Raw genomic sequence first — 25,485 nt, 5'->3', positions numbered from 1 at the left:
GATGCAGTACATGTGGTTACTGCACCGTGCTTTAGGACTTCCAAAAGGAAGTACTAGAGCGTAGCACTGTAGCAATGTCACCCTTCAGCAACGTGTAGACACACTCATAATGTAGAACATCTTTGTGACTGGTTTATATGGTGCCTTAAACTGAGCATGTGGCGGGTCCACACACTGCAGCTGCCTAGGGCCCCATGTCGACAGTCAGCTGGTTGTCAGAATCAGTCCCTGACAGCATAGCCTTGGGTCTCCAACTGTCTCAGGGATGCTTGGCAGGGAGCCTAGGGATTTGAAACCCCCTGTGCCCGACAGCCGTGCCAATGCTGCTGAGTGCAGAGGAATGAAGGGCTTCTGGTGGACAGAACCAAGAAACTCCCCTCACCAAGGAATTTAAAACCCTGTGCCAGACAGACCTGCTGGGGTTGCCAGGCATGGGCAATCAAGGTTCCCGGAAGACAAAATTGAGGAGCTCCTCTTGTTAGGAGCCTTGATCCCCTGCACCCAGAAACACAGGCTGGGCTGCTGGGACCAAGGATTTAAACTCCAAGGTGGAGGGATGCCCAAGACTCCACCCCTCAGGGAGTCTTTCAGTCCCTTACTGCAACTAGCACAGTTGGGAAATCTCCCTGATCCCCATAATTGCCCATCCTGCCATATATGCATAGCACGGCAGGAGGCACAGTTGTTGGCACTGAGGATCAAATCCCAATGTGCAATTATCTGAATCTCTGCCTGCGGCCTTTAGAAAGTGAAGAACAAAGTCAGAAGCAAACAAGAGAAACAGCTTGTAAAATTGTCCTGAGAGAGAGCAGAGACCGAGTTCCTTGGGAATGGCACAGGACAGGCTAAAAAGCAGGCCTGTATTTCTGAACAGGAAAACCAACTCCTGTTATTTGTGCTGTGTCCCAGGAAGCAGGATTTTGTGTTCATATTTTTAAAAACAATAGGATTCCAGCAAGAAATACTGGATTCTGTTATTAATACATTCATTATGGCCCTAAATGTTGACTGATCCCTCAGTCCGAAAAGGCAACAAAATTCACAAATTTTGAGGCGTGTAGTAAGCTGCAAATAACCCTGCATTTGCGTTCATCATGAAACTTTTGATGGTGGCCACTGTCAGTGACAGAATCATTTGACTGCATGGACCACCAGTCTGTGCCAGTAGGGTGATTCACATATTCCCTTTTTGTGAAATTAGTGCTTCTGTTCGGATTTTGAGACAAAGTAATTGCAATGCACAAACTACAAATATCTCTGTTTGTTTGTGCCATAGGGGCCACATTTCCACATTGCTTTTATATCAATAATAACTATAAAAACAAACACTTTCTAATTCAGTCCCTCCACAGCAAACACACTCTAAACACATTGTCAGCACAATACTAATAATATTAATTATTAAGCAGAACTCAGATAAATCAATATACTCAATGTGAATTTGCAATTACAGCGTATAGCGCCTTCCATTCGAGGATGTCAAAACACTCTTTGGTGATTACGAAGTATTATTATTCCCATTTACAAAATGGAAAGCTAAGCAGCCAGGAGGTTAAGTTTCTATAGAAAGTCAGTGGCCGGGCCCAAATATAATGCTGATTGTCTCCTGAGTGTCAGTCCTGTTCTTTAACCACAAGACAATCCTTCCTCTCTTATCTTAACTATAACACATTGCTGCTTATCTCGAATCCAAACCAGGTATCTTAGGAGAGAACATGGCCCTAAGCATGCAGATTCTAAACCAGAAAATCATTGCATTTTCTTGTTTGTTTCACTAATCAATAGATTTCAGCATAAAAAAGAAGAGGCTGACTATGTAAAACAAATCTCAAAGCACGTAACACCTAAAACAAGGTCACAAAAAGGAGAACAAAGCACCTGTATGTACCGATCAGTATGCATTCTCCAGTAAAGAGGTTCAAAGACAGACATATTTGGCCTGCAGTAAGGTTCTTTCCATTCCCAGCATGGATGTATCTGACTTGAGGCTCCTTAATCACCTCTTTGTTAAATTTTAACCATTTGGATTGCTGTGCTCAGTGTGTATATAATTGTTTACAGCTGTCAAAATGGATTAAATGCCTGAGATACATAGCGAGGTTCTGGTGATATATTACTTTACCAGAATACATGTTTGAGAGTTGTTTTCTCTGTCAATCAAAGAGATGTGCTCTGTAAGGTGTTCTACAATAATTTAAGTAGGCCAAGGCTCATACTTCTTCTTACGCCTTGGGCCGTGACTGAATAAAAAACATTCTGGGAGTGAAATCCTGGTTCCACTGAAGTCAATGGACATTTTCCCTTTGATTCTTGTGAGGTGAAGCTTTCATTCTACAAAGCTAAGGGTTGTGCCTGTTTTAAAAAACCATATTATTGTGTTTGTTGTTAGCTTTATATCATAGTCTGTCCATAAAGGCTCTGAGCAGCTTACAGTAAGTTATTACTCATAGGTAAGAAACAAAAGTAGATTCTGCAGGCGTCACCTCCATATTTGAAACCTCCACGCCATGCCACCCATTCACATTTAAGTATATAAAACCTCTTCCTATTTTCTAGCCCATCCACTCCCACTTTCCTGCCTCACACCCAGTGGAGATACCCCACTCTCCAGGTCCCTCCTTCTCCCCAAAATGTCCCCCTCAACCCCACACCTGCTAAGGGTGACTTGGGTCAGCAGTAAGGAAGGAGAAGAAGGACCTAACTATCTTCAGGAGGAAGGATCGTGACCATGTTTCAGAATTTTGTGGGTCAAAAATAGAGGAAACCCTGACATAACGGTTCCTAGGGCAGCAAACAAGGGAGACTGGCCTGAGAGATGTGTCTGTCTGTTCTCTGAGACTTTCAAAGAAAAGACACTTGAAAAGTGTTACTTGCCTTTTATTTTGTCCTTTCCAGTGAGAGAGAATATGATGAGGAGTATGTGTTCCCATCAGAAAAAGTCTTCAGTAGCTCATAAAAACCTGACCACTTATCAGCACTGTGGGAGATCTGTATTACCTCCTTGCAGCACGTGCTGTCCTATAATGTACTTATTGATTTAACAAGTAAACTGTGTAGCAAGCCTTTACCTGGGAATTAGTGAAGACTGAAATAGAGCCTCTATTATTCTAATAGTGCTGAGATATGAGATTCCTGCATATTCCAAAGACCATGTAATCAGTGCCACATGCATCCCATTAGGGCTGTCTCAGATGCCAGAGCAAAGCGTGGGCTGCTAGAATTTCAGTAGTTAGGATGCCTTGCTTTCCCCTGGGTGACTCACAGCTCTTCTGTTTCCTTTTCTGCAGGCTTGGACAGCAGGCAAGCTCAGGTGATCGTGCTGTCATCAGGTACCAAATGCATAAATGGAGAATACATTAATGATCAAGGGCTGGTGGTGAATGACTGCCATGCAGAAATTGTGGCAAGGAGAGCATTTGTTCATTTCCTTTACTCACAGCTGGAGCTGCACTTAAGGTAAACTGAATTTTGCTGATGACTGGGAAATGTTACATAGTCTTCTATCAAACAGGTCTATCCTCTTGGCACCTAAATCCACAGTTCCTTGATGTAGCTGTTTAGGAGTCTGACAGATGAGTGGCCAGTACTGGGTACAGAGCAAAGCAGAGTTAGATAGTCTATAGTGCTGGGTCATGAGTGCCTTCATTTCAGCAGATTTTCCTTCAGCAGCTATTTGATATGAATCATAAAGTTGAATTTTATGAAGCCTGATGATTCTGTACAAATTCTTTCTGCACAGGCCTGATAAATCACTCACTGGTCAGAGATTGAGAGACAGGTCGCCTAGCTCATTATAAACATTTTCCTTCCTTCCTGGCCACTACTGAATCATGTCCAAGAAGTAATTTGCATTCCTTTTTCTCATACCCATGGTCACATATATACCACATTCTTGAACTACACCAATCATTAAGGTCTTCATTGGATCACTACAGAACCAATGCAGAGTTGCCAACTGTCAGTAAATTTACGCACAGCCTTTAAAACCAAAGCTAAAAACTCTTGTCTCTAATGTCCAAAACAAAAACCGAGCTGTCTGTAAAGAACTAAGAGACCACAGATTTGATAGACATTAGGGCTGGAAGGGACCTCAGAAGATCATCGAGTCCAGCCCCCTGTACATCTATAGCATGATTCCTAAAAATAAACAACAGATAGTGGCTAGGCAAAGGCAAAGCAAAGGGTGCCATGTGTCCATATTGAACACAGAAGCAACAAAATGCATGGTTGAGAGTTCCCTCATCCTTCATCTGCTGCTTGTGTTCACCAGGAGTAATCTGAAGTCAATGGACTTCAAAGCACTTTTGACTAAGCCACAGAGTTAAGGATTGTTGGGCTGGAACTGTGTCTTCATGCATGGGAGCACGTATCAACTTGTGGGCCCTATTATATCAGTTATAACACTAGTATTTAGTTGCACTTTAGGCTATGAGTGAAAAACAGAGAATATAGTTAATAGACAAGAATGGCTAACAAAGAGATACAAGTATCTGAAAGGCTTTAATCATGACCAGTGCTCTTTCTCCTTCAGTCTGCATTGCTTTCATTTCAGGTTTACATTAAATTATTGTGTTTTCAGCAGTTAGGAACCCCAGTAACATGCTTTGAATTAAGAACTGTGCCAATGTCTCTTGGGATATAAGTGCTACCACTATATCTTCAACTATTCTATTGATCCACTTTCATAACATGTTCAGCTATTATTGTGTTATTTGGATCAATGTTACGTTCTTTTGTGATGGGAATTATCACAGCAACACAGACTCTGCTCACAGTAGCTTCTGTTTCTCTGTCCAGCCAAGAGTTGATGCCACTGTTCCCCTGACCTGCACAAAATCATCAAGGTCCAGCACTTTCTGGAACAAAGCTAAAAAAATTAGAGACATGTTCTGCTCCATGAAGTCTGTGGTTAAGCAAAATAATCCATTTATAACCATGTTGTAACATATCCTTCATGATAAACTTCCACAGCTTCACTGGGGAAATGTCAAGCAGTCATCAGGATCTTTGGCAAGAAACTGTGGGTGTTCAACATAAACACTATTTGAGGTTTTGTAACAGCCTCTGTACTTGCGGGCCAATTTTGCCACTCCTATTGATTTGGAGTCTCTTCTGGCAGTACAGCTTATGTGATTCTGCCGAACAGCTTGGAAAGCAGTTTGTGGCTGGAGATCATACAGGAGGTGCATACTCCCTGCACACGAAACCATGGGTAGACAAGGAACAAGGCAGAGGATCTTCTTCTACATTATTATCATTTGTGTTATCATAGCACCTACAAGTCCCAGCCATGGATCAGGACAATTGTGCTAGGTGCTGTACAAACCAAAACAAAAAAGATGATCCCTGCTCATCAAAATGAAAGCTTCAACTCTCCCATCTTTCCCTGTGGAACAGACCTGTCAGTTTTTGGAGGCTACTGCCTGCTTTTTATTATACCTCCATCTTCTATCAATTCTCGCTACTCAAATGGGTCTATAAGGTCTTAGTTTGATCCCTCATCACTTTGTATGATATTTATACCTTAAGACGTTTTCAACAATAGTGTTGGAATGATATTGTAGCCCTGGTGGTCCAGGAAATATTTAAGAGGCAAGGATGTTTTGGGGGTGATATCCTTTATTGGACCAACTGCATGGTTGGGCTAGTTTTAGATAAGCTTTCAAATATAATGAATCCTTCTTCAGGTCTGAAGGTAAGGCAGGCACTTTGAAAAATTAAATATAATTTGCAAGGCTGTGAAATAGGAAAAGAGAGAAACCGTCCTATGACTGCACACCCCTGGTGGTCACCTATTACCCACTCTTGAATCAATAAGAAGAATTATCAAGCACTTACAGCCTATACTCAATAAAGTATATCCTGGCTTTCAAACCACCCCCAACTTTGCCCAGCTCATCATCAGAAACAAATTCCCTGCTGTTCAACAGACATCAAATGGGACACAGGGTTTCCTTAACAATAGATGCAAAACCTGACAGTACATTTCCACTGTTACAACAATCAACACTACTCACAATAAACCCATCAGAATCTATAGATCCTATTCATGCCTATCCCAAAATGTAGCATCCAGGGCACCAAACACTATCATGTGGGTGAAACTAAACTAAAAACACACACCAGAATACATGACCACAGGAAAAAGATTAAAATTGGATACAAACAATCACACGTGGCAGAACACTTTTCACAGATCAGCCACCCACTTTCTGACCTCAGTATCTTCAGGCTAAGGGGAAAATTAACAAAAACCATCAAGAGGTGAGCCAGGAACAAAAATTCAGAGGCGGACTGTGTACTAAGGACTGAACAGGGAAATTGACTTCGTGGCATACTACAATCTACCTGACTCCAAATAATCCTTCTTCATACTACAGATGATAACAACCTTTTCCCCTTTTGATAGGACTTGATTTTCCGCTAACCAAGCTATCCTCTCCTCTCCGATTTGCTTGTCTGCTACCCCTGGGGATTTTTATCTCCTCCAGTTTTACAAGTCTGAAAACTGTTTTTAATCTTTCACTGTACCTGCTTTCTCCTAAAGGACCTAAAGGACGCCTTGTATTCAAAAGCTTGTCTAAGTCTGTCCCAGCCATGTAGTTGGTCCAATAGAAGATATCATCCATAAAAATCTTTGCCTCTCTTTTTTAATAATATACTGCTTTTTTAGGAGGGGGGCTAAATTGTCAATATATGTAAATTTACATAGCTTCAGTGACTTCACCGATTCACAATGGGATTTAAGCATATGGTTATTTGTTCTCCAGAATTAGAGCCTTGATTAATAAGCAGTAGAAATATTTCTAAAGGACAGGGGGGAAAGTACCATGAGCAAGGAAGAGTTGAAATAAATGAGAGGTAGATGACTGAAAAAGGCCAACTGTGTCATGTTTCTATTAGATAAAACTACAACATTATAAATATTTTTAAAATATTATTCTTTTTCTAAGATTATAAATGTCAGTTCCCTGCTTTTTTCTGGAGGACTGAAGTCCTGGAATAGGAACCTTTTCACTTCTCAAATAAATGATGGGTGTGTCATGTATAGTATTATACAATGAGAATTTGTCTTCCAAAGTTTGTCAGGAGTTTGGGTTAAACAAATGTTAAAAACATGAGCAAAACCCTACAGAGTTTTAAGAAGCCTGATTTAAAAATCTAATTATCTGCCCTTTAATTCTGCAGACTTCTATTAAAAGGAAGGAAACCAAAACCTGATACTTTACTACTTCTAGGATTTGTGATCTTCAGACTTCCCTCATCTGCATTTTCCATCTATTGTTTGCTAGAAATCACTCCTGATTTTTTTTTAGTGTTAGGTCCTGATTCAGCAGAGCATTTAACTGATACTAGGAAAAATGCTTCTTTTTTGCATCATAAAGAATTTTTTTTAAAGATTACAAAATTATGGCTTGACTTCTTTCATTTACATTGGGAAACAACTTTGACAATTACTTCTGACATATACTGGTAAGTGAGGTAGAGAATATATATATATATATATATATATATATATATATATATATATTCCCTTTAATATAACCATTAGCTATCTATTAAAAATATTTGTATGGCATAGTAATCTTGCTGGAGTAGAAGGTTTATAGTTCCCAGGGTGATGAAGTTCAGTGGCAGATGAGTTTCTTTAAGCCAATCACTCTTTAGCTTATACATTATAAAGCAGTGAGTAGTTTTCAACCAAACACATTAGCTGCAATAAAACCAACTGCTTGGCCATAATCTTACTAATTTCTTGTTTTCATCCCAGTAGTCTTATAATGGACTTGACTGCTTTTCTTTATGCTTGCTATTAGGGTTTCTGTGGGACAGTATGTACATTTACAGTACTTTTCTTTTTGGTCTGCAGACTTCCTTTACCTGAATCTTACATGCGTAACATACCAAAATAACTCCTCCTTTCTTAACAGTAAGGTCCTGATTAGGTGTACTAAACATTAAGCACAGGTTTAAGTCTCCTAGAAGTCAACTTTGCATATCTGGCTATGCATTTTCTATAGGCTTAAGCACATGTTTCAAAGTAAGCATGCTCTCAAGTGGTTTATGAACTCAGGGTCTATACCCTGGAAGCCCTGCCCTTGTGGCAGAATTTCTAACCTCAGCTATTCTTCTGTTACCAGCTTTTCACTGCAGGCCTGCATTCATATCTCAAAGACTGTATGAGACAGGAGAGAAAGTGCACATCACAGTCAAATACACAGGGGTAGAGTCTGCCTTTTAGCCACTGTCTGTACTGTTAGTACACTGAAGGCATAGTGCTTGTGCAATACACTGGGATTCACTTTTCATTTTCTATTGCTTTGTACAGGCATTTATGCCCCAGGAAAGTGGCACTCTAACTTAGGATTTTAAACCCGCTTTGCACTTACACAAGGACTATCCAAGGTGCAAAGCCCTAGAGAACCTGGACCAAGGCCCAATGTGTTGGGAGAAAAAGTGCATTTGATGGGTACATCCTGTGCTCCAAATGGCCTACTTTCAGGAAGCTCCTAGTATCACTGTTGGCTCCACAGTCCCCAGTAATATAATGAAGGGTGGGCGTTTCCACAGTCCCCAGTAACATAATGAAGGGTGGATGACCAGTCCTGGGTGCCCTATTAGAGAGGGCATAAGAACAGCAGCTACCCCTTTTGCCACAGCTATTCCAGCTGCTGCCATTGCCACCTAGGGTGCAGACCCCGGTAGTTACAACTTTCAGGACTCTGGCAGATGTTACGCTTATGATGCAATTAAGGAGTTAATTGCAACATGACAAAGTACAGTCAATTTACAGCACAGTACAATAGCAAACCAGCCAAAGAGATGTTCCACATTATATGCATGGCTGTTTTGTATGGCACTTAAAACTGAACATGTGGTATGTGTCCTGGATCTGGGGCTGTCCCGGGCCAATGCAGACAATCAGCTGATTGTCAGCACTGAGACCAAGGTCCCACGGAATGAGTTGGGGCCAGCCCCTGCTCTTAATTCAGGCCAAGGGCTGCCCTGGGTGATGAGAGGCATCAGGCACCAGGCACACCTGGGGTCTAGGAAATAGCTTTGCCCTTCCCTGCAGTCATGCAATTGGGATTTGAAGAATTTTGTAGCCCATTTCAGAACTTGTGTGTCCTTCCATGCACATCTGGCATAGCAGGCTGTGCAATTTTGCTGATGGAGCATAAAATTCCTCAGATCCCAATTGCACCATTATATTAATGACAGCCAGGGTCCTGATAATCTCCTAACTCCAGCGTGCTAAGAGTACAAGTACAAGCTGATGCCTGGACTGTGGGTAGGTATACAAGCCACCCTTTGAGTCCACGCCCAGTAATTTTGCCTATAGACCCCAGTGCTGCCTCCATTATAAAGATACACAGCTATCATGGAGGAAGGGATCTGAATTTAAAATGAGCTCAGGCTGATTTGGGGCATACATCATTAAGACGCTTCTGGGCTCTTACAGGAAGAGCCAGCCACATTATTCTCCAGCTCTGATGGCTGCTGAATAGTTAAATGTTTCATAGTTTCATAGTATCATAGTACTTAGGGTCAGAAGGGTCCTGAACAGATCATCAAGTCCGACCCCCTGCCATGGGCAGAAAAGGATGCTGGGGTTAAACAACCCTGGCAAGGTGTCTGTCTAGCCTCCTTTTAAAGAACCTTTTAAAATGCTTTTATTTAAGTGGCGATAAACACAATTTATTGCAGGGGGTTTCTGTTATTTAGCTTAGCCTGTGTCTGCTTCTTTCCTAGACCTGAAGAAGGGTGCTTTGGGCCTGAAAGATTAACCAACATCTCTCTCAACAATACAGTTGATCCAATAAAAATAACCCCGTGCCTCCTATGGATATTCCCAAAATATCATCCCTCCTTGCCCTAGGTAGTTCTTGGTATCCAGGGAGTGAAAAGGGAATAAGATTAATCACTATACAAACAATAAAATGAAAGAACAGAATGGGTGGTGATTACTATACTATAAATTTACTCAATCCAGCCCAAAAATGGCCATTCCAACCCTGCCTAGCAACTGTTGCTAAGTGCCACAAGCTGTCTTCACTAATAGAGTTTAACATAATAATCGCAGACATTAAGACTGTGTCACGCCACCGTCTCCCAGCTGATTTCGCAGTGAATTATTTAAAGGCAGCAGTGATTTCTCTGAAGCCCAAGCAGCAGGACGTACAGGTATTTTCTTATTTTGGTGGGCTGCATCTGGGTGATAATGTCATTAGCCTGGTTAGGAAATTCCACCCGAGACAGAAGAAGAATGAGAGAACCGTATGTGGCAGCTTCTCCTTAGGAAATCCTTGTGGCTCTCTATCCCTGACAGGCAGGGCAATGTCCCTGTAAATTCCACCTGCCAGAAAACGCATCACAGCATCAAAAACCGACCAAACAGCCAGCCCATGGAAGAGCGACAGCCAAACAGCTTCCACAGCACAGAGACTGCACCAGGGGAAAGACAGACAGGCCCAGCTCGGAGAAGATCCAAGGACTCATTAAGGCACTGGCTTGTTCTAAGCTTGAAAAGAAAGCACTCGCATTTCATTGAGATAGGCAGAAGGCAAGGTAGATTAATTTATAGATTAACTGAATCAGCAGAGCAACAAAGTACCCGTGGCCAAACAGCTTGCCCTCCCTGCAGATTAGATGGGAGGTATACTTGCTCAATGACACATCCTGAGAAGGGGTGTAGGTGTAGCCGTGTTGGTCCAAGGACACAGGCAGACAAGGTTCTGTGGGTAAATCCGATATCTTTTATTAGACCAACTCAAGTAGCTGGGAAAAATTCTTCTTAGCAAGCTTTTTGGCACAAACACCCTAGGTATTCCACCTACACACCTAGTTCTACCCTCTGATATGCACACACATTCAATTAAAACATTTGTATCTGGGGACAGAGCTGGGATTTCGTGAGCAGTTTCTCATTCCCTAGCTATGCACAAAACACTATAATCATCCTTGTCACTAAAATGTGTGCAGTCCTGCTGTCTGTCAAAGAAATTGTCACTGCCTTCTGACAGTCCAAGGAAAAATCACTTGGGTGACTACACAGCCGTACAGCCTTAATGCCTTCTGTTGTTTCAAACTGTATTAGCAGCAAAAGGAATTTGGAGCTGGATGAGTGGCAAGAAGTTGGTCGGTGGGCAGGGGTAGCATGTGGGGGTCAGTCCATGGGGGCAATCCCATGTACCTGAATCTGGCTATGCTGTGGGCTGACTGTGAATGCCCAGATCCAGCCACACACTGAAGTGATTTGGTGCTAAGGGTCACATTATCCAGCCCAAGGGGCTTCCCTCAGGTCCAGAAATTTGGCAGAAAGGAAGCTGCAATTAATGCTGCCACTGCTCCCCCACTACCAAATGTCCAGACCCCTGAGGAGCCCCGCAGGCCAAATGATATAATAAGGTGAAAAAACTGGACCAGGGTTGAGCACCCTGATGTAATATTTTGGCTGAATATATTATGTCCCCACCTGGTTGCCAGACTAGTTAAAAGATAAAACCTTACTACTGCTACCATCTAACTGAAGTACTCTTTTAGCTCTAGTAGTAGAGGCCTGTGTTTTTGCTGCAAAGGTCCCAGTTTCTATCCCCGCTGGGCAGTCCATGGTAGGTTGTGGTTTCCAGAGACATCAGGGTCAGTAGCACAATGAGATGTGGGCAACTGGGTTACCAGCCTTGAGAACCAGCTTAAAAGGGGCACAAAATTGGCAGCTGCCACTGTTGCCAACCCAGCCCCTGCCACCCCCCACCACAACTGCTTCTGTGTCAAGTGGACAAGTGGCCACTGCTGGCCTACAGCTTGAGGTGACTTACAGGAAGGAAATGTCTCTGCCACGTCCCAGGGAGATCCCAGACGTGACACCACTGTAACATTCACACTTGCTGGGTTTGAATAGGAAGGAAAAAATGTACCGTATTTTGGAACAGCAAAAATCTGTTTCTTGTGGTGTTTTTTGCTAACAAATTCTGGTCTTTCTTTTATGGCCCCTGTTCAGCAAAACATTAAGCGTGTGCTTATGATATGTTGACTTTAATGAGACCTAAATATGTGCTTAGGTTCTGTGGCGAATTTGCACAGTCAGTCAAATGGAAAAGCCCAAGAGAGCTTGTGCGTCTTCAATACGTGCCCAAAACTCCCATCAAAATTCGTGAACATTATGTATCAGAACACACTTGGGACCCGAGAACGCCTTTAAAAATTCATACGAATACATTCCAAAGAAGTACGCCAGGAAACACGTTGACAGTTGCAGGACCCTTGAAGCGTCTCCATTCCTTGAAGCATCTGATTATTTTTCTACTGTTGTCACTTGCAAAAAAAAAAAAAAAAATGTGATGCAAGGTGCTAATAAAAACAAAGAAAAAAGTGGAGAGAGCAGAAGTGTTTCTGATTTGGAATGTAACAAATGACCTGAAACCTCTTTTGTGATCATAGCAAACGGCGAGAGGACTGGGAGCGATCAATCTTCGTGCGATTAAAAGAAGGAGGCTACAGGCTGAAAGAGAACATTCTGTTCCATCTGTATGTGAGCACTTCACCCTGCGGAGATGCACGCCTCAACTCTCCCTATGAAATCACAACTGACTGTAAGGAACATTTTTCCTCCTCCCCTTCCCCCCCCCTTTATAAGATAAATCTTTCTGTCTTTGTTTGTGGATAATGCATTCCACTTGAGAGCACAGATGATAAGTGTCTGTGTCTGGATGTCTGTTATATGTTTGGGGATATATGCGGCATGGTTGGAAACAAGAGCTGACCAAGGCATCATGGGACTTCCATGCTGGCCTAGGGCTCAGCAGCTCTGCTGGAAAACAAAACCCCACAGGCCTTCATAAGTAAATATTTTTAATGTAAAAACCTGGGAGCATTTCACATGAACAAACAGAGCAGCACCGCTCTGACTGTCTCATGAGGCATTAGGACCAGGGCTGAGGTTCTGGATTTCTACCTCGGGTTTGAGTGGGACAAGCGCAGGGTTATCTTGTGATTATCCATCAAGCGGAGATCCCACAGTACTTTGCAAATGGCGAGCTGTTAATAATAAATAATAATACCAGGGCCCTTATATAGTGTTTTTCATCTGTGTGTGTCAAAGCATAGCAGTGCCAAAAGCCTTAATTAAGATGGAATGTAATATGGTATGGGAAGAAGCATTCCCTGGCCTGAAGACCTGACACTTTAAATAGACAAAACAGAAAAAGGGTGGGAGGGGAAGCACACAAATGGGAAATGACCTGCCTCAAGGCACACAACAGGGTACTTTTTGTAAGTACCCTGATTTCCAAGTCACTGGTAAAAAATGAGACAGAGAGAAGAAAAACTTTTTCAACCTCCCACAGCAAACCCATGCAATAGCTGGAGGCTGATACCACTCCTAGCCTCCACTTTTAAAAAACATTATTATTTTTATTTATTAGGGACGGAAAACCATTATACCTATAATGATGTATGGAACAATAATACTACTGAACTGAAGAGAAGAACTGTTAGTGCCAGTAGTGAGGTTGATCCCTGTCTCTCTGGGAACACCTCCTTACATCAGGTTTCTTTTTTCAGTTTTTGAGTATGGTATGACATTAAAAATTTAAAAAGGAAAAAATATCAAAATAAATTAGTCCAATTTAAAGTCCCTAGTAATGGGGCTCATGGTAAATAAGAGAAGGAATAACAGTATCTTAGAAAATAGAGATTTAAGAAAAGAACATGCTGCTGAATATCAAATATTCCCAGTGTTTTGGTGCCTTACATTTTTGGTGTACAACGTGAGACATCTTAGCTTTATTTTCAGAGGGCAGGTACTCAGAAGTTTATGATAATCGGGCCTCATAAAGGTGCCTCAAAATGTAGGCACCTAAATTTGTTGAAATTTGCTGAAATTTAGGTCTTCTCAAGAGCAAGCAAAAGAATATCCAAGCCTGAAGTCCATCCTCCAATAGGTGTGACTGTTGAGCTCCCATTGGCTGCTCTCAAAGCCACGTGTTAAGATATAAGGATAGGATTTGGCTCTCAGTCTAGATTTAGTTCTCTTAACTTTAACTTAGGGCCTTGTTAGACCTTACGCTGTTAGCTAAACAAACGGTCCCTGGCTTAGTGTGGTTCAGCTTGGTGGAGCAGTTGCACAGTAAGGTGAAAAAACCTAACCTGCCTGTCCTTCACCTGCACAGCTGTAACTTGCCACTAAAGGCTTGGCGAGCAGGGGCAGGACTAGGAGCAGGACCCACTTGCTGCTCACCACCATGTCCATTTCAATGAGCCCAGACAGACCCGAGGAAGCAGCTTTCCTGGGGCTCTCTGGTCTTGCTGGACCTGGCACAGGTGCTCTGCGTAAGCCCTGGGAGCCGTCCTTTCCGCATGAAGCCGCAGTTTCAGGTCCCTCTGAACTCCAAGGGACCCGGTCCTCTTTTCTGCAGAGCTCAGGTGACGCCTGCTCCGCGCGCCATTGCCAGCAGGAGCAGAGCAGGTCTGAGTGGCAGAGCTCCAGAGAAAAAGGAATTGGGCCCCTCAGAGCACAGAGAATTCTGGGATACTGGAGGACTTCAACTTGGGTGCAATAGCTGTGGGAAGTGGCCACATCCTAATGGAACAGGAACACAATGAGGTGGGTTGGAGATAATCCTGCCCTAGTGTGGCATAACTCGAAACCGAGTAACAAGTGCTTTTAAGATGCTTAAAAAGTGTTAATGTGCAGCCAGTCCAGGGGATAAGAGCTCCAGAAGCCACATAAACTTACCATGTAACAAGGCCCTTACAGATTTAAGTCAAATTTGGAGTAACATTGTCAGACTCAGATATTATTTGATTCCTTCCTACTTGTAGAAGCATGTGGAAATTCAGCTTTATGACTTGTGCTGATATGTGCAAGCGTGCAGGTCAGACGTATCCCAAGAAAAAAAAGAAAGTTATGTCTGGAAGAATGAAAGTAAAAAAAAAGTATCTATACAATTTCTCGCCCTTTTTACATTTTTTCTCACCCCTCTTTACACTGTTCTTTTCAGTGGGCTGACGTGGGCAGGTTTGGGATTCTGTGGAACCGGCTGGTAGTTCAAGCAAAAACAACCTCACATGAAAGAAAATCCCATTCCTATTTTGGCAGTCACGTTCCAACACTGGCTGTTAATATGTGATTTGAGGGCTAATTAGGGGTACGGGTGAGACTGGAGGGGTTAGGATTAGGGGTAGGTATGTGGGGAAACTGGGGCCTGAGCCCTCCAACTCCACCCCTACCCCATATTAGCCTGTGAACGCCAGAGCACCCAGCTCTAGCAGGGAGGTGAAATCACCAAACCTCTTTCCATCAGAGGGGTTGAAAAACTGCAGAGATCTTGGGGGCCCTGGAGCACCAAGCCCTCTAGTCACCCCAAGCAGGGGGCCAGACAATCCCCTCAGCACCTGGCAACCCTTCCACTCCCATTCCCTGTCCCACATGAGCTTGGGACTCAGCATCTGTAGCAGGGAAGGCAAACTAACATGGAGGCCTTGTTAGTCTGCACTCCCACCCAGGCAAACTACACAAGAGAGTTCTGGCTGCACTCCAGAGCAGTCTCTTACTCTGTGTGTGTGTTTGGGGAGGCGGGTAAAGAGCAATGCAGTTTGGGATACCTGGAGGACTAACCAGACACTAGGCATGGGATCCTATGTGTCCCTACCTAACATTGAACTGACTCTCAGAGGACCAGCTCAAAATAGGACTTGATTTTCCTGGTGTACTTTTGAAATACAGTGGATGCATCTACATTTGTCCTTTCAGTACCATGCTAGCAGTGCATGGTTATTTTTACCCATTTATTTTTGCTACGGTGATGTAGCAAAACCCCAGGTAGATGCGTCCTCTGAGACGTTTAAAGCAGTCTTAAGTGTCTGTACATCCAGACACTTGGCATTTAAAGTCTATTTGTAATGTTCTAAGTGCTACGTCTGTCTAAACCCAAACAGGTTGTGTGCTTGGCCCAAGGTTGAACGCTGACTCAGAGGCGGAGCTAGACAAGAAAAACAAAAACTGATTTTCAATCCACTGCTCAAGTACTAGATCACGCTATATAACTCTGCATAGATTCAAAAGAAATTAACTTTATACATGACAAAGGGGTTGTCATTGTTCACAGGTTGCCAAAAGCCATCCTTAAGGTAGAAGAGCATTTCCTTTGAGTTCATATTATCCTGGAGACTTCAGGGAAGATAAGCATTTTATAGTGTTGTCATTTAGATTCCTCTCCCTTTTTTTTTTTAACTGAAGTAATAACCTACCTTTTATCCAGTCATGACAAGAAACCCAAGATGAATGTTGTTTCTTTTCTTATACAACAAAGATGCTTCTCCCAGAGCCAGCACAAGCTATCAAATACTACTGATTTCTCTCTAAAGATGCATTAACATTTAAAAACACTGTCTTGCCACACTGATTCTGTTTTTGCAAAAGAATATGATAAGTCTTTATCAATATGTGTAGGGAACAAATTCCACTTCTCAAATCTCTTTCCAAACATTTTCTGCATAATCCATGGCGTCTTCTGCAGTACTATGAGGGATGCTTCTCATTGCCTTGTTACACTCTTTGTTATGGTAAGAGAGGAGATAAGTTTGCATGTACTTAAAACTTGAATGCATGGTGCTGGGTAATAATTATAAACAGGTATTGAAATCTGATACCGTTGCCATAAATGGCTGCAAATCAAGCGGTAACAACTGAAGGAGGAAAGAGCTAGAGAGACCATCAGGAGTATACTTGAAATAGGAAAATGAATTACCAAAGGAGACAAGAACAAATCTCTAAAATGGCATGGATGACTTTCCTTGATAAGGGATGAGCTAGTCTGTTTGTCACTATATCTTTTACTGAGCAGGGAGAATTATTTACCTGTACTCTCAAGAAATCAACACATTTGGAAAACTTTTAAGAATGAATTGGAAGTCTTTTAAGAATACCTGAACAAGTATTTGTTTAATGAGCCCTTAGCAAGAGAACAGTACAGAAGACACTACTAATAATCATATTGTAGGGATATTTTATGAGAAAGAGAATTAAAAGTAATGAAGTAGCTAGTGGATGCATCTATATGTACATTCATGCTCTTCCCCTAATGTGCATAAATTTAGTACCTCCAATGTAAAGGCACTTCTACTCATGCTCCAGGGGAGGGGGATGGCACTTTAATTAGAGTGGCTCTTCAAGTGGCTCTAATTAAAACACTGCAGCACCTTGTGCATCGGCATCCCCACACTTCAAAATGGCGGCAAGGACACTTGAACTAAAGCTCATTCAACAAGCTTTAGATAAAGCGTCCTGCTGTCATTTTGAACATGAGGACACTGATACACAAGATACAGGAGGCTGCTGGAGTATGTAATTATTATGGTAATTATCATGGTCAGCAGACTGGATTAATCACGCTGGAGCAGCAGAATTAATGGTGCAATTACAGCACTTGGGAGCAGCCTCTGCTCATTCCCAGGGAACTCCCAGCCTCTGCTCCATGACTGAAATTGTGATCACTGAGTGGGTGGGGAGCTTGTTCCCCACCCAGCTTCATGAGCATGAGCTGGGCAGGGAACAAGCTCCCCAACCCCTGCCGGCAGGGGGCTCCCAGCACCAGCTCCATGACCGCAGAGCAGCTGCTGGGAGAAGCTTATCTCCCAGCCCGAGTCCTGAGGTCCTAGGGCTTGGGCCGAGAGACCCTTATCTCCTAGCCTGAGCCCTGCAGTCTCCCAGCCCTAGCCCCGCAACCACAGAGCTCAGGCTGGGAGATAAGGATCCACTACCCCAATCACGATTTGGGCATAGGGGGTTTGGAGCTCCCTGCTGCTGGGGCAGAGGGACGTAATCCCCACCTGGGCTCCAGTGGCAGAGCCCACCCCAGCAGCAGGCAGCTCCCAGGGGCACGAAGCTATCTCCTGCCCCCGGGGGGACAGCTGACCAGGAGCAGGTTTGGCTTCCAGCCAGACGTTTACATGAGAGCTATGGCACTGTTACTAATGCCAAGTACATTTGCTACTTGCATTTGCAGGTTGCAAATTTACTTGGGATTATGGAGACTTACTGTGAAGTAAGCATGTGTGCGTGTAGACCCATGTGTTTACTTCACAGTAAACTATGCTAATTCACATTAAACATCTCATGTAAACGCAACCTGAGACAACAAAAGAAAAAGGTAAAGTTGCAATGAACAGAAACGGCAAGGGTTAAATAGAGAGATGGCTGACAGGTAGTAAAAGAAGGACCTATTTTTAAAAGGGGGAAGAAGGAGATTTGGGGAAGTACAGATCAGTCAGGCTTACTTCCATGCTAGGAAATTTCGATTAAACAATACATTTAGGAAGGGATTTTTAAAACCCGGTATGAAAAGCTTGATTTGATAGAGACAAACCAGCACAGCTTGTCAGGAAAATTTTGCCTCTCTTCTACTAGACGTCTTTGAGAATATAATATTGTACAAAATGGTAAACAATGACCTAATCCAAAGCCTAGTGTAGTCAAAGGAAAGCTGACCATTGACTTTAGAGTGGTAAACTAGGCTTTAATGATAATGAGTTCTTTTTTAAATAGTCATGTGATGAGAAGGAAAGAACTATCTTTCATTAAAAATTGGGTACGAGGCAAGAATTTTTTAGGGTGATATCTTTAAGTGCACCAACTATGTCATTGGGATAAAGGTAGGCAAGTTTTTGAATGGAAGAGATTCTTCTTGGGTCTAACTTTATGTCTTACTTTATCCCAATGACATAATTGGTCCACTACAAGTTATCACCCTAAGAAATCCTTGCCTCTTGCATAATTTCTGGACCATCATGACTACAGCATCACTCTTATACTATTAGAAACTAGATAAGAGGCAGAAATCGTAATATAAATAGTCAGTTTTCAGAGTGACAAAAGTTGGCAGTAGTTGGCTCCTTAGGATTCCATATTTGGTTTGGTTTATTTGTCTAGACGTTTGGTTTAATTTATCTAGCCATTGACAGCCTGCCCTCATTTGTATCTATGGTACAATCTCCCATCTGTACAAGATTATTTAACTGAGTGAGGATGAGACGTGCCTGTGAAGGACTCCTAAAGCACCCAACAAGCTGATGACATGAATTCAGTGTTGGCAAACTCCATCCAGGAAAAAGACCGAAGTCAGTGGTCCTCAAACTTTTGAGACTCCAGGCACCCATTGTTCAACTCAAGACACCCCACCATAACTTCTGTGAATTGAGCAGCACCCCTTTTCAAAATATAATGTATTCATCACAGTGTTTACCTCCCTCAGAGAGTCCAGGAAGTGGGGATGGGGTACTGACAACATGGACGAGCCAGGGCCTGCACTTACTCTCTTCGCATCTACTTACCTCCTCACACCCCAGCACCCTGGCTGAGAATCACTAACCTAGGTATTCCTGGACAGCTCAGTGAAATACTGTGGACAGCTCAGTGAAATACAAATGCTGGACACTCTGTGCATATGCTACATAACTCTACACAGAACAATGAACATGTGCCCCCAAAATTAGAGCAGGAAGCTGTCAACAGTGAGGTCAGTGGCAGCGGCAGTCCCTCACACTGGAAGATGATCGCTCCCACAAGTCAGGTAAAGGGTAGTAGATGAGTCTGTTGATGGCTAAGAAGGCCGATCCTAGGGCCACAGACTCTCTGGCAGATGCCACCGGTGGGTTAAAGAGAGGGTCAGAACACGGAGTTCTCAGTCTTGCTTCCTTTCCTTCCATTTCTGTCATTTTTCTGCCTCCAGGGTGAGATGGTTTTCCTCAAAGTAAGATGTGCCTTCTCTCACAAAGCATTGCCTTGTAGCCCTGTGCAAATACTACACTTCTTTGTGTTCGCCATGAGGGTGTCCTTGAAGCATTTCCTCTGGCCCCCACATGTCCTTTGTCCTGGGCTGAGTTGGGAGTCTAGCAGTTGTTTTGGGAAATGTACATCAGCCATTCACACACAATGCCCTGTCCACCGCAGCTGATGTTGAATAATCAATGCTTCCATACTGATGTTGTTAGTGTCAGTGAGCTCCCTAGCATTTGTTCAACAATCCTCCCACTTTATGCCAAGGATCTTCTAGAGGTAGCACTGTTGAAGGTGCCCCAGGCTTTTCAGGTGGTCCCTGTAGGTCACCCAAGCTTCTCAGCTGTAAAGAGCTGGGGTTACCACAGCCTTGTATAATAGGAGTTTTTATTCAAGTCCTGATGTCATGATGATTGCACACATGATGATACAGTCTTCTGAAGGCAGAGCTGGCACATGAGATCCTATCCTGGTTCTCTTTGCTGATGTTGGCCTTCTTTGAGAGATGGCTGCTGAGGTATGCAGTGTTCAGTGTTATCCAGCTCCTGTCCATAAATGAGGATCTTTGCCAGGGGAGTTGATTGGCCCCAGAGCAGGCTGGTGAAGAACCTTTGCGTTTTTTGGGGTGTTAAGGGTCAGTTCCAGGCACCGGTACACTTGAGAGAAGCAGTAAGGGGCTGATTGTAGGTCCTTCTACTGTCAACAGTACCACAAGTCAGTAGAACAATTTGAGAGACAAAGCTCATTGGTAGGTGTGCAGAGCTGTACTAAGGGAGCAACGTTACTTCTGGTTCAAGAGGTAGTAGGCACAGAGCAAGCAGATAATTGAATAGCACATGCATCCCTTTAAAAGGAGCTTTCCCAAATTCAAAATTAGGACCCTTATCACAGGGCCATGCTTCGTCTGGCTACTTGATTAGATGCTCATTCTGGTGTCTGGTGTCCTCCAGCACTGCGGTGCCTGCAGGAAGGCAGCCGGTCATGGCTCATCACTGGCATGCAATTAGCCTCCCCTCTGAATGTTTCCCAGGGAGGCCCTGACTGGCAGGGACCCTTGGGCCCAGGCCACATAGGTCTGTATGTTAATCCACCCCTGGTCCCCCCATCAGTGCCTCCTGCACAGAGCCCAGAGTCATCAAGCCCTTGATCTGTCAGGGCTTTTTTGATTTGGCCTCTTTTCAAGTGAAAGGTTTTGCCTACAAAATAGAGCTAGCAACTTTCCAAATACTCTCCTTCTGGCAACGTGTTGTCTTTTTGTCCATCTTTCTCCCAGAGCACAGTTTCTCTCTTCCCTTCCCCCATTCCTCCCTTTCTCTGTGGACTGACAGAGAGACAGATAGGTAGAATCTGCCCCAGGGCTGTCTCCACTCTCATCCCCTGGGCTGCTTTTCTATCTCTTACTAACATGTTGTATTGCCTTGTGCCATTGACTCCTTGATAGCCCAGCTCCTGTTTTATCCCACATTCCCTTTAGGTCTGAAACACACCATTGCATCTGCTCCACATGGGGTCTTCCTCCTGCTTGTCTATTAACCTACAGCTGTGCTGGAGCTCTGATGCACATACATTCAACAGTGCTCCTATCTAAACTGGATCCACATGCTACCACATGAGCTGGATCATTGAATTTGTAGGTAATTTAGGGATGTGATGTGAACTGGATTTTTCAAGAGGGGTGGGGAAAAGAAGAGCACTTTGAAAGAGCAAATCATATGAAATCTGCTTTCTTGTATCCTGCGGGGAGAGCTGTGATTTTACTACTCAAGCCTCTGGCTACTGGCATTTCTCCTAGCAACTGAGCTGCTTTGAAAAGTTCAGACTACCCAAACCAGCCCTCTTAGAATCAGGGGTTACAACCTGACTTTTTACATTTGGCAGCCTGAGTATATCACTCATGCTGAACCACAGCATGATCCTTAGTTCAGGAAAACTGAGGGCCTGACAGTAACTTCACAAAGAAGTCAAATAAAGATGCCTTTTCCCCAGAAAATTAGATGGTCACAAACCCGTGGGCTCCTGGGCCCAGCACCTCACTGTCTGCCACCTGCTCATCAGGAAAGAGTTCCCCAAAGCTTGACATAAGGGTGCCAATATGCTTGTCTTGTGAGGCACAATGTATCTGGGTTTTGGCCAAAGATCTCAGAAATGGTTTGGGAAGGTGATCTACATGCTACCTCCATACAGACCAGAACTACTGTTTGAGTGGTCTGGCCCAGAATGGGGACTGTTCATTTTGACTGTGCTAGTCTCAGCTAGGAAATGTTTAGCTCTTCAGAGCAGAGAGAAGAAAAAGGCCCTCAGTCAAGACAGACTACTTCCCTGGAAACACACAGCTCTGGTACCAGATTTAGAGTTGGTAAAGGCAAGAAACTGAAGTTCATAGCAGACTGGATTATACTCTGTGTAAGGGAATTTGGACTTGCTGTATGTTACCTTCTTAGGTGAGATGCTGTTATAGCTGTAGCTGTACCTAGTCTCAAGGGCATAGGTCCCTTTCAAATTGCCCCGCAGTGGTTTGCTGGCAGTGCCTTTATTCAGTGAAATCTGGGGGCCCTGCTGGAACTTGTACATATCCATGTCATGATCTGGAGCAGCAGCCTCCTCATTTGGAAACTCGATTCCCTTCTGACAAATGCCCATCTGCTAATGGCTCAGGGGACTGGAATGAAAGTGCGTGATTTTCCCATTTCTCATTTGTCTGAGTGGGTCAGAACCCATGGTAGATATTAGGTATCTTGCCCCATAGGGCTCTTTTTTGGTATGCAGTGCAGGAAGAGCATGGTCATAGGAAGTTACTGCAAAGTAGCTAACGTGGTACAAGTTCATGCACACACAGTCCCTTGTTCATCTGCCTGTACCCTGACTCTCAGTTTCCCATAGCTCCACATACTGTAAATGCAAAATATTATTATTGTAAACTAGCACTAAGAATGTGTTATAGTTTCATAGTTAGTAGGGTCGGAAGGGACCTGAGCAGATCATCAAGTCCGACCCCCTGCCATGGCAGGAAAGAGTACTGGGGTCAAACGACCCCAGCAAGGGGACTGTCAAGCCTTGTCTTAAAGACCCCCAGGGTAGGAGCCAGCACGACTTCGCTTGGAAGTCGGTTCCAGCTCCTAGCCACCCTGACAGTGAAGTAGCGCCTCCTGATGTCTAGCCTGAATCTACCCTCTGCCAGCTTGTGATCATTATTTCTAGTCACTCCTGGTAGTGCTCGGGGGATTATGTTGGATTCTAGGTACCTTAACTGACTTTCTTACACAGACTGCATTTACTAGCCTGCCAAGGCCCAAACAAGTAGTAGTCTTGTAAGTTAGTTGCACTTGTAAGCTAGTTGCACTAGTCTTATATGCTAGTTGCACCAATAGTAGTAGGCTACTTGCACTTACCAGCCTGCCAAGGCCAAAATGGCCTGCCAAGGCCAAAGCAAAAACAAGTATAGACAGCTTGAGAAAGTAGCTACACAGCTCCTTTATGGTAGTGAAAATACATTTTGGGGTATAAGCTGCTTGCCAAACCCTGAGACTTTCTGTATTGTCTATGGTATCTTACATGCCAATTTCTTATATATGAGCACTGGGGGAAAAAAATTGTAAAAATGAAATGACCTGAAAGAAATACTTCCATCCCTCTTCTCCCAGGAAGTCCTTTGAGGTCAGGTATAAGTTGATGTTATTTGACCACATATGTGGGATGTTATAAACTGAGCATTTCTCTGCTCTGTCTCCCTGGATGACATGATAACCTTTGAACACCACATTAAGCAGCTATTCCCATGATAACGTCCCCCAAGGGATGACAAGATTGAACAGTCACAAACTCCGCCATGACTGATTCAGGCTGGACATAAGGAAGAACTTCTTTACTGTCCGAGCCCCCAAGGTCTGGAATAGACGGCCGCCAGAGGTGGTTCAAGCACCCTCTTTGAACGCCTTCAAGACACATTTGGATGCTTATCTTGCTGGGATCCTATGACCCCAGCTGACTTTCTGCCCCTGGGGCAGGCGGCTGGACTCGATGATCCTCCAGGGTCCCTTCTAGCCTGAATGTCTATGAAATCTATGAAATTTCAGGGAATGTTTTGGGCAGCAGTGGGAAGGGCCCTGTTGATCTGAGAGGAAATGAGAAAGACAGGGAGCAGCTGCTACCTGTTTCAAGCACCGCTGTAAGCTATGGATCAAAGAGCTGGTTGATGCCCACTACCAACTCCCAGGATAAGAGTATCCCTGTCTCACCTTGGTCCATCTTCCACACACGTGCTTAGAGCATTGCCATCCTGAATGACATATCTCCCAACTATAAAGAAGATAAATCATAATGGTGAGGGAGAAGCATGGGGGAAAGGATGCAAGAGGATATAAAAATAGCCTTTAGCCTAGTGTGGACAGCAGTGAATCAGGGCCCTGGTTAGGAGGTACACATAGCTTGTTGGCATTAGGGGGAAATGGGGAAGCCTGGTATGGAAGGAGACGGAAGTAAAAGGTTCACAAAATCCTTGACCAGGGTATAGAGTGGGAGACCTTGGCATATGGCAGAGAGGAGACGATGGGGCCCAGATGGTGAAGTTTGGAACAGTTGCACAAAGTCCCTCAAATAGAAGAGTACAAGGAGCCCCTGGTATGTGCAGGGAGCTTGGCCTGCAGGAGCTATGAAGTATTTGCCCCTCTCCTCAGTATTTTGAGAATTATGGGCACCTATACACATGATGGACCTCTGCTCTGAAGCATGCGTTGCAGCAGGCTCAGTTAATCTGCTGCGATTAATCAAGTCTGCTAAAGCGTGCTAATTAGCACACTCCAACAGCGTCCGCATCATGTGTACTCAGCAACGCCACGTTTCAAAATGTGGCAAGGGCACTTTAACTAAAGCTCATAGAACAAACGTAAAGTGCCCCACTGCCATTTTGAAGTGTGGGACGCTGAACACATATGATGCTGTGGGTGCTTTAATTAGAGTGGCTCCCAGAGCTGCTCTAATTACCCCCTCTCCCGCCACCCCACTCCCCCGAGATGGTGTATAGATGCCCTATGAGCCCAGGGACTAAAGTTATCCAGTGGTTAGGGCATACAGGCCTAGTATTAGGAAGAGGATATATTGCTTTGAGGCAGAGGAGGGCTTGTTGAGACTGGATCACCAACACCCGAAGTCAGTGGCCTGATGACCTGATATGGGAAAGAGAAAGATCATCTCTTTCACTTTCAAAACAGCTTCCTGGCAGAAAGCATGTCAAAATGGATACATCTCTGAGAAATGTTTCAGGGTTGACAACATACGCTTTTTCAACAACATTTCATTTCATTTCTCATCAGTTCTACATTTAGTGGTCTTGGCTACAGAAGTTTGGGTTGTTTGGTATTTTTTTTAAATCACCGTATTAGAAAGTAGAATTTCTTTTAGAAGCATGCCTGGGGTGGAGGTGGAAGACAAAGAAGTTTTGAACCAAGTGTGGTTGGAACTGTGGATTGGAGACTGCTCTCAGCGGTGGCAGATAACACACCAAGGAGCAACCCAAGTTGCAGCAAGGAAAGTTTATGTTAGATATTAGAAAAACCTCTCACTAGGAGGGTAGTAAAGCACTGGAACAGGTTACCCGGAGAGGTGGTGGAATCTCCATCCGTGGAGGTTTTGAAGACCTGGCTAGACAAAGCCTTCTCTGGGATTAGATGTTAGGGACAGCCCTGCTTTGAATCGGGGGGGGGGGGGGGGGG

The 25,485-nt window shown here is 43.8% G+C and overlaps 1 protein-coding gene across 1 annotated transcript in view; it reads left to right on the top strand.

The window, feature by feature from the left end:
• Positions 1–25,485, top strand: part of ADARB2 (adenosine deaminase, RNA specific B2 (inactive)) — a 218,290-nt gene that overhangs the window by 134,949 nt on the left and 57,856 nt on the right. The window contains exons 4-5 of the mRNA XM_019508177.1: positions 3,288–3,456; positions 12,442–12,593. Coding sequence (XP_019363722.1) covers positions 3,288–3,456; positions 12,442–12,593 — 321 coding nt within the window. The remainder of the gene's footprint in view (positions 1–3,287; positions 3,457–12,441; positions 12,594–25,485) is intronic.

This window comes from Gavialis gangeticus, unplaced genomic scaffold, assembly GCF_001723915.1.
Source record: "Gavialis gangeticus isolate Ggan-Ray unplaced genomic scaffold, GavGan_comp1, whole genome shotgun sequence".
NCBI classification, from domain to species: Eukaryota; Metazoa; Chordata; order Crocodylia; family Gavialidae; genus Gavialis; species Gavialis gangeticus.
Note: the sequence above shows the minus strand (reverse complement) of the source record. Positions and strands in the feature narration are given on the sequence as shown.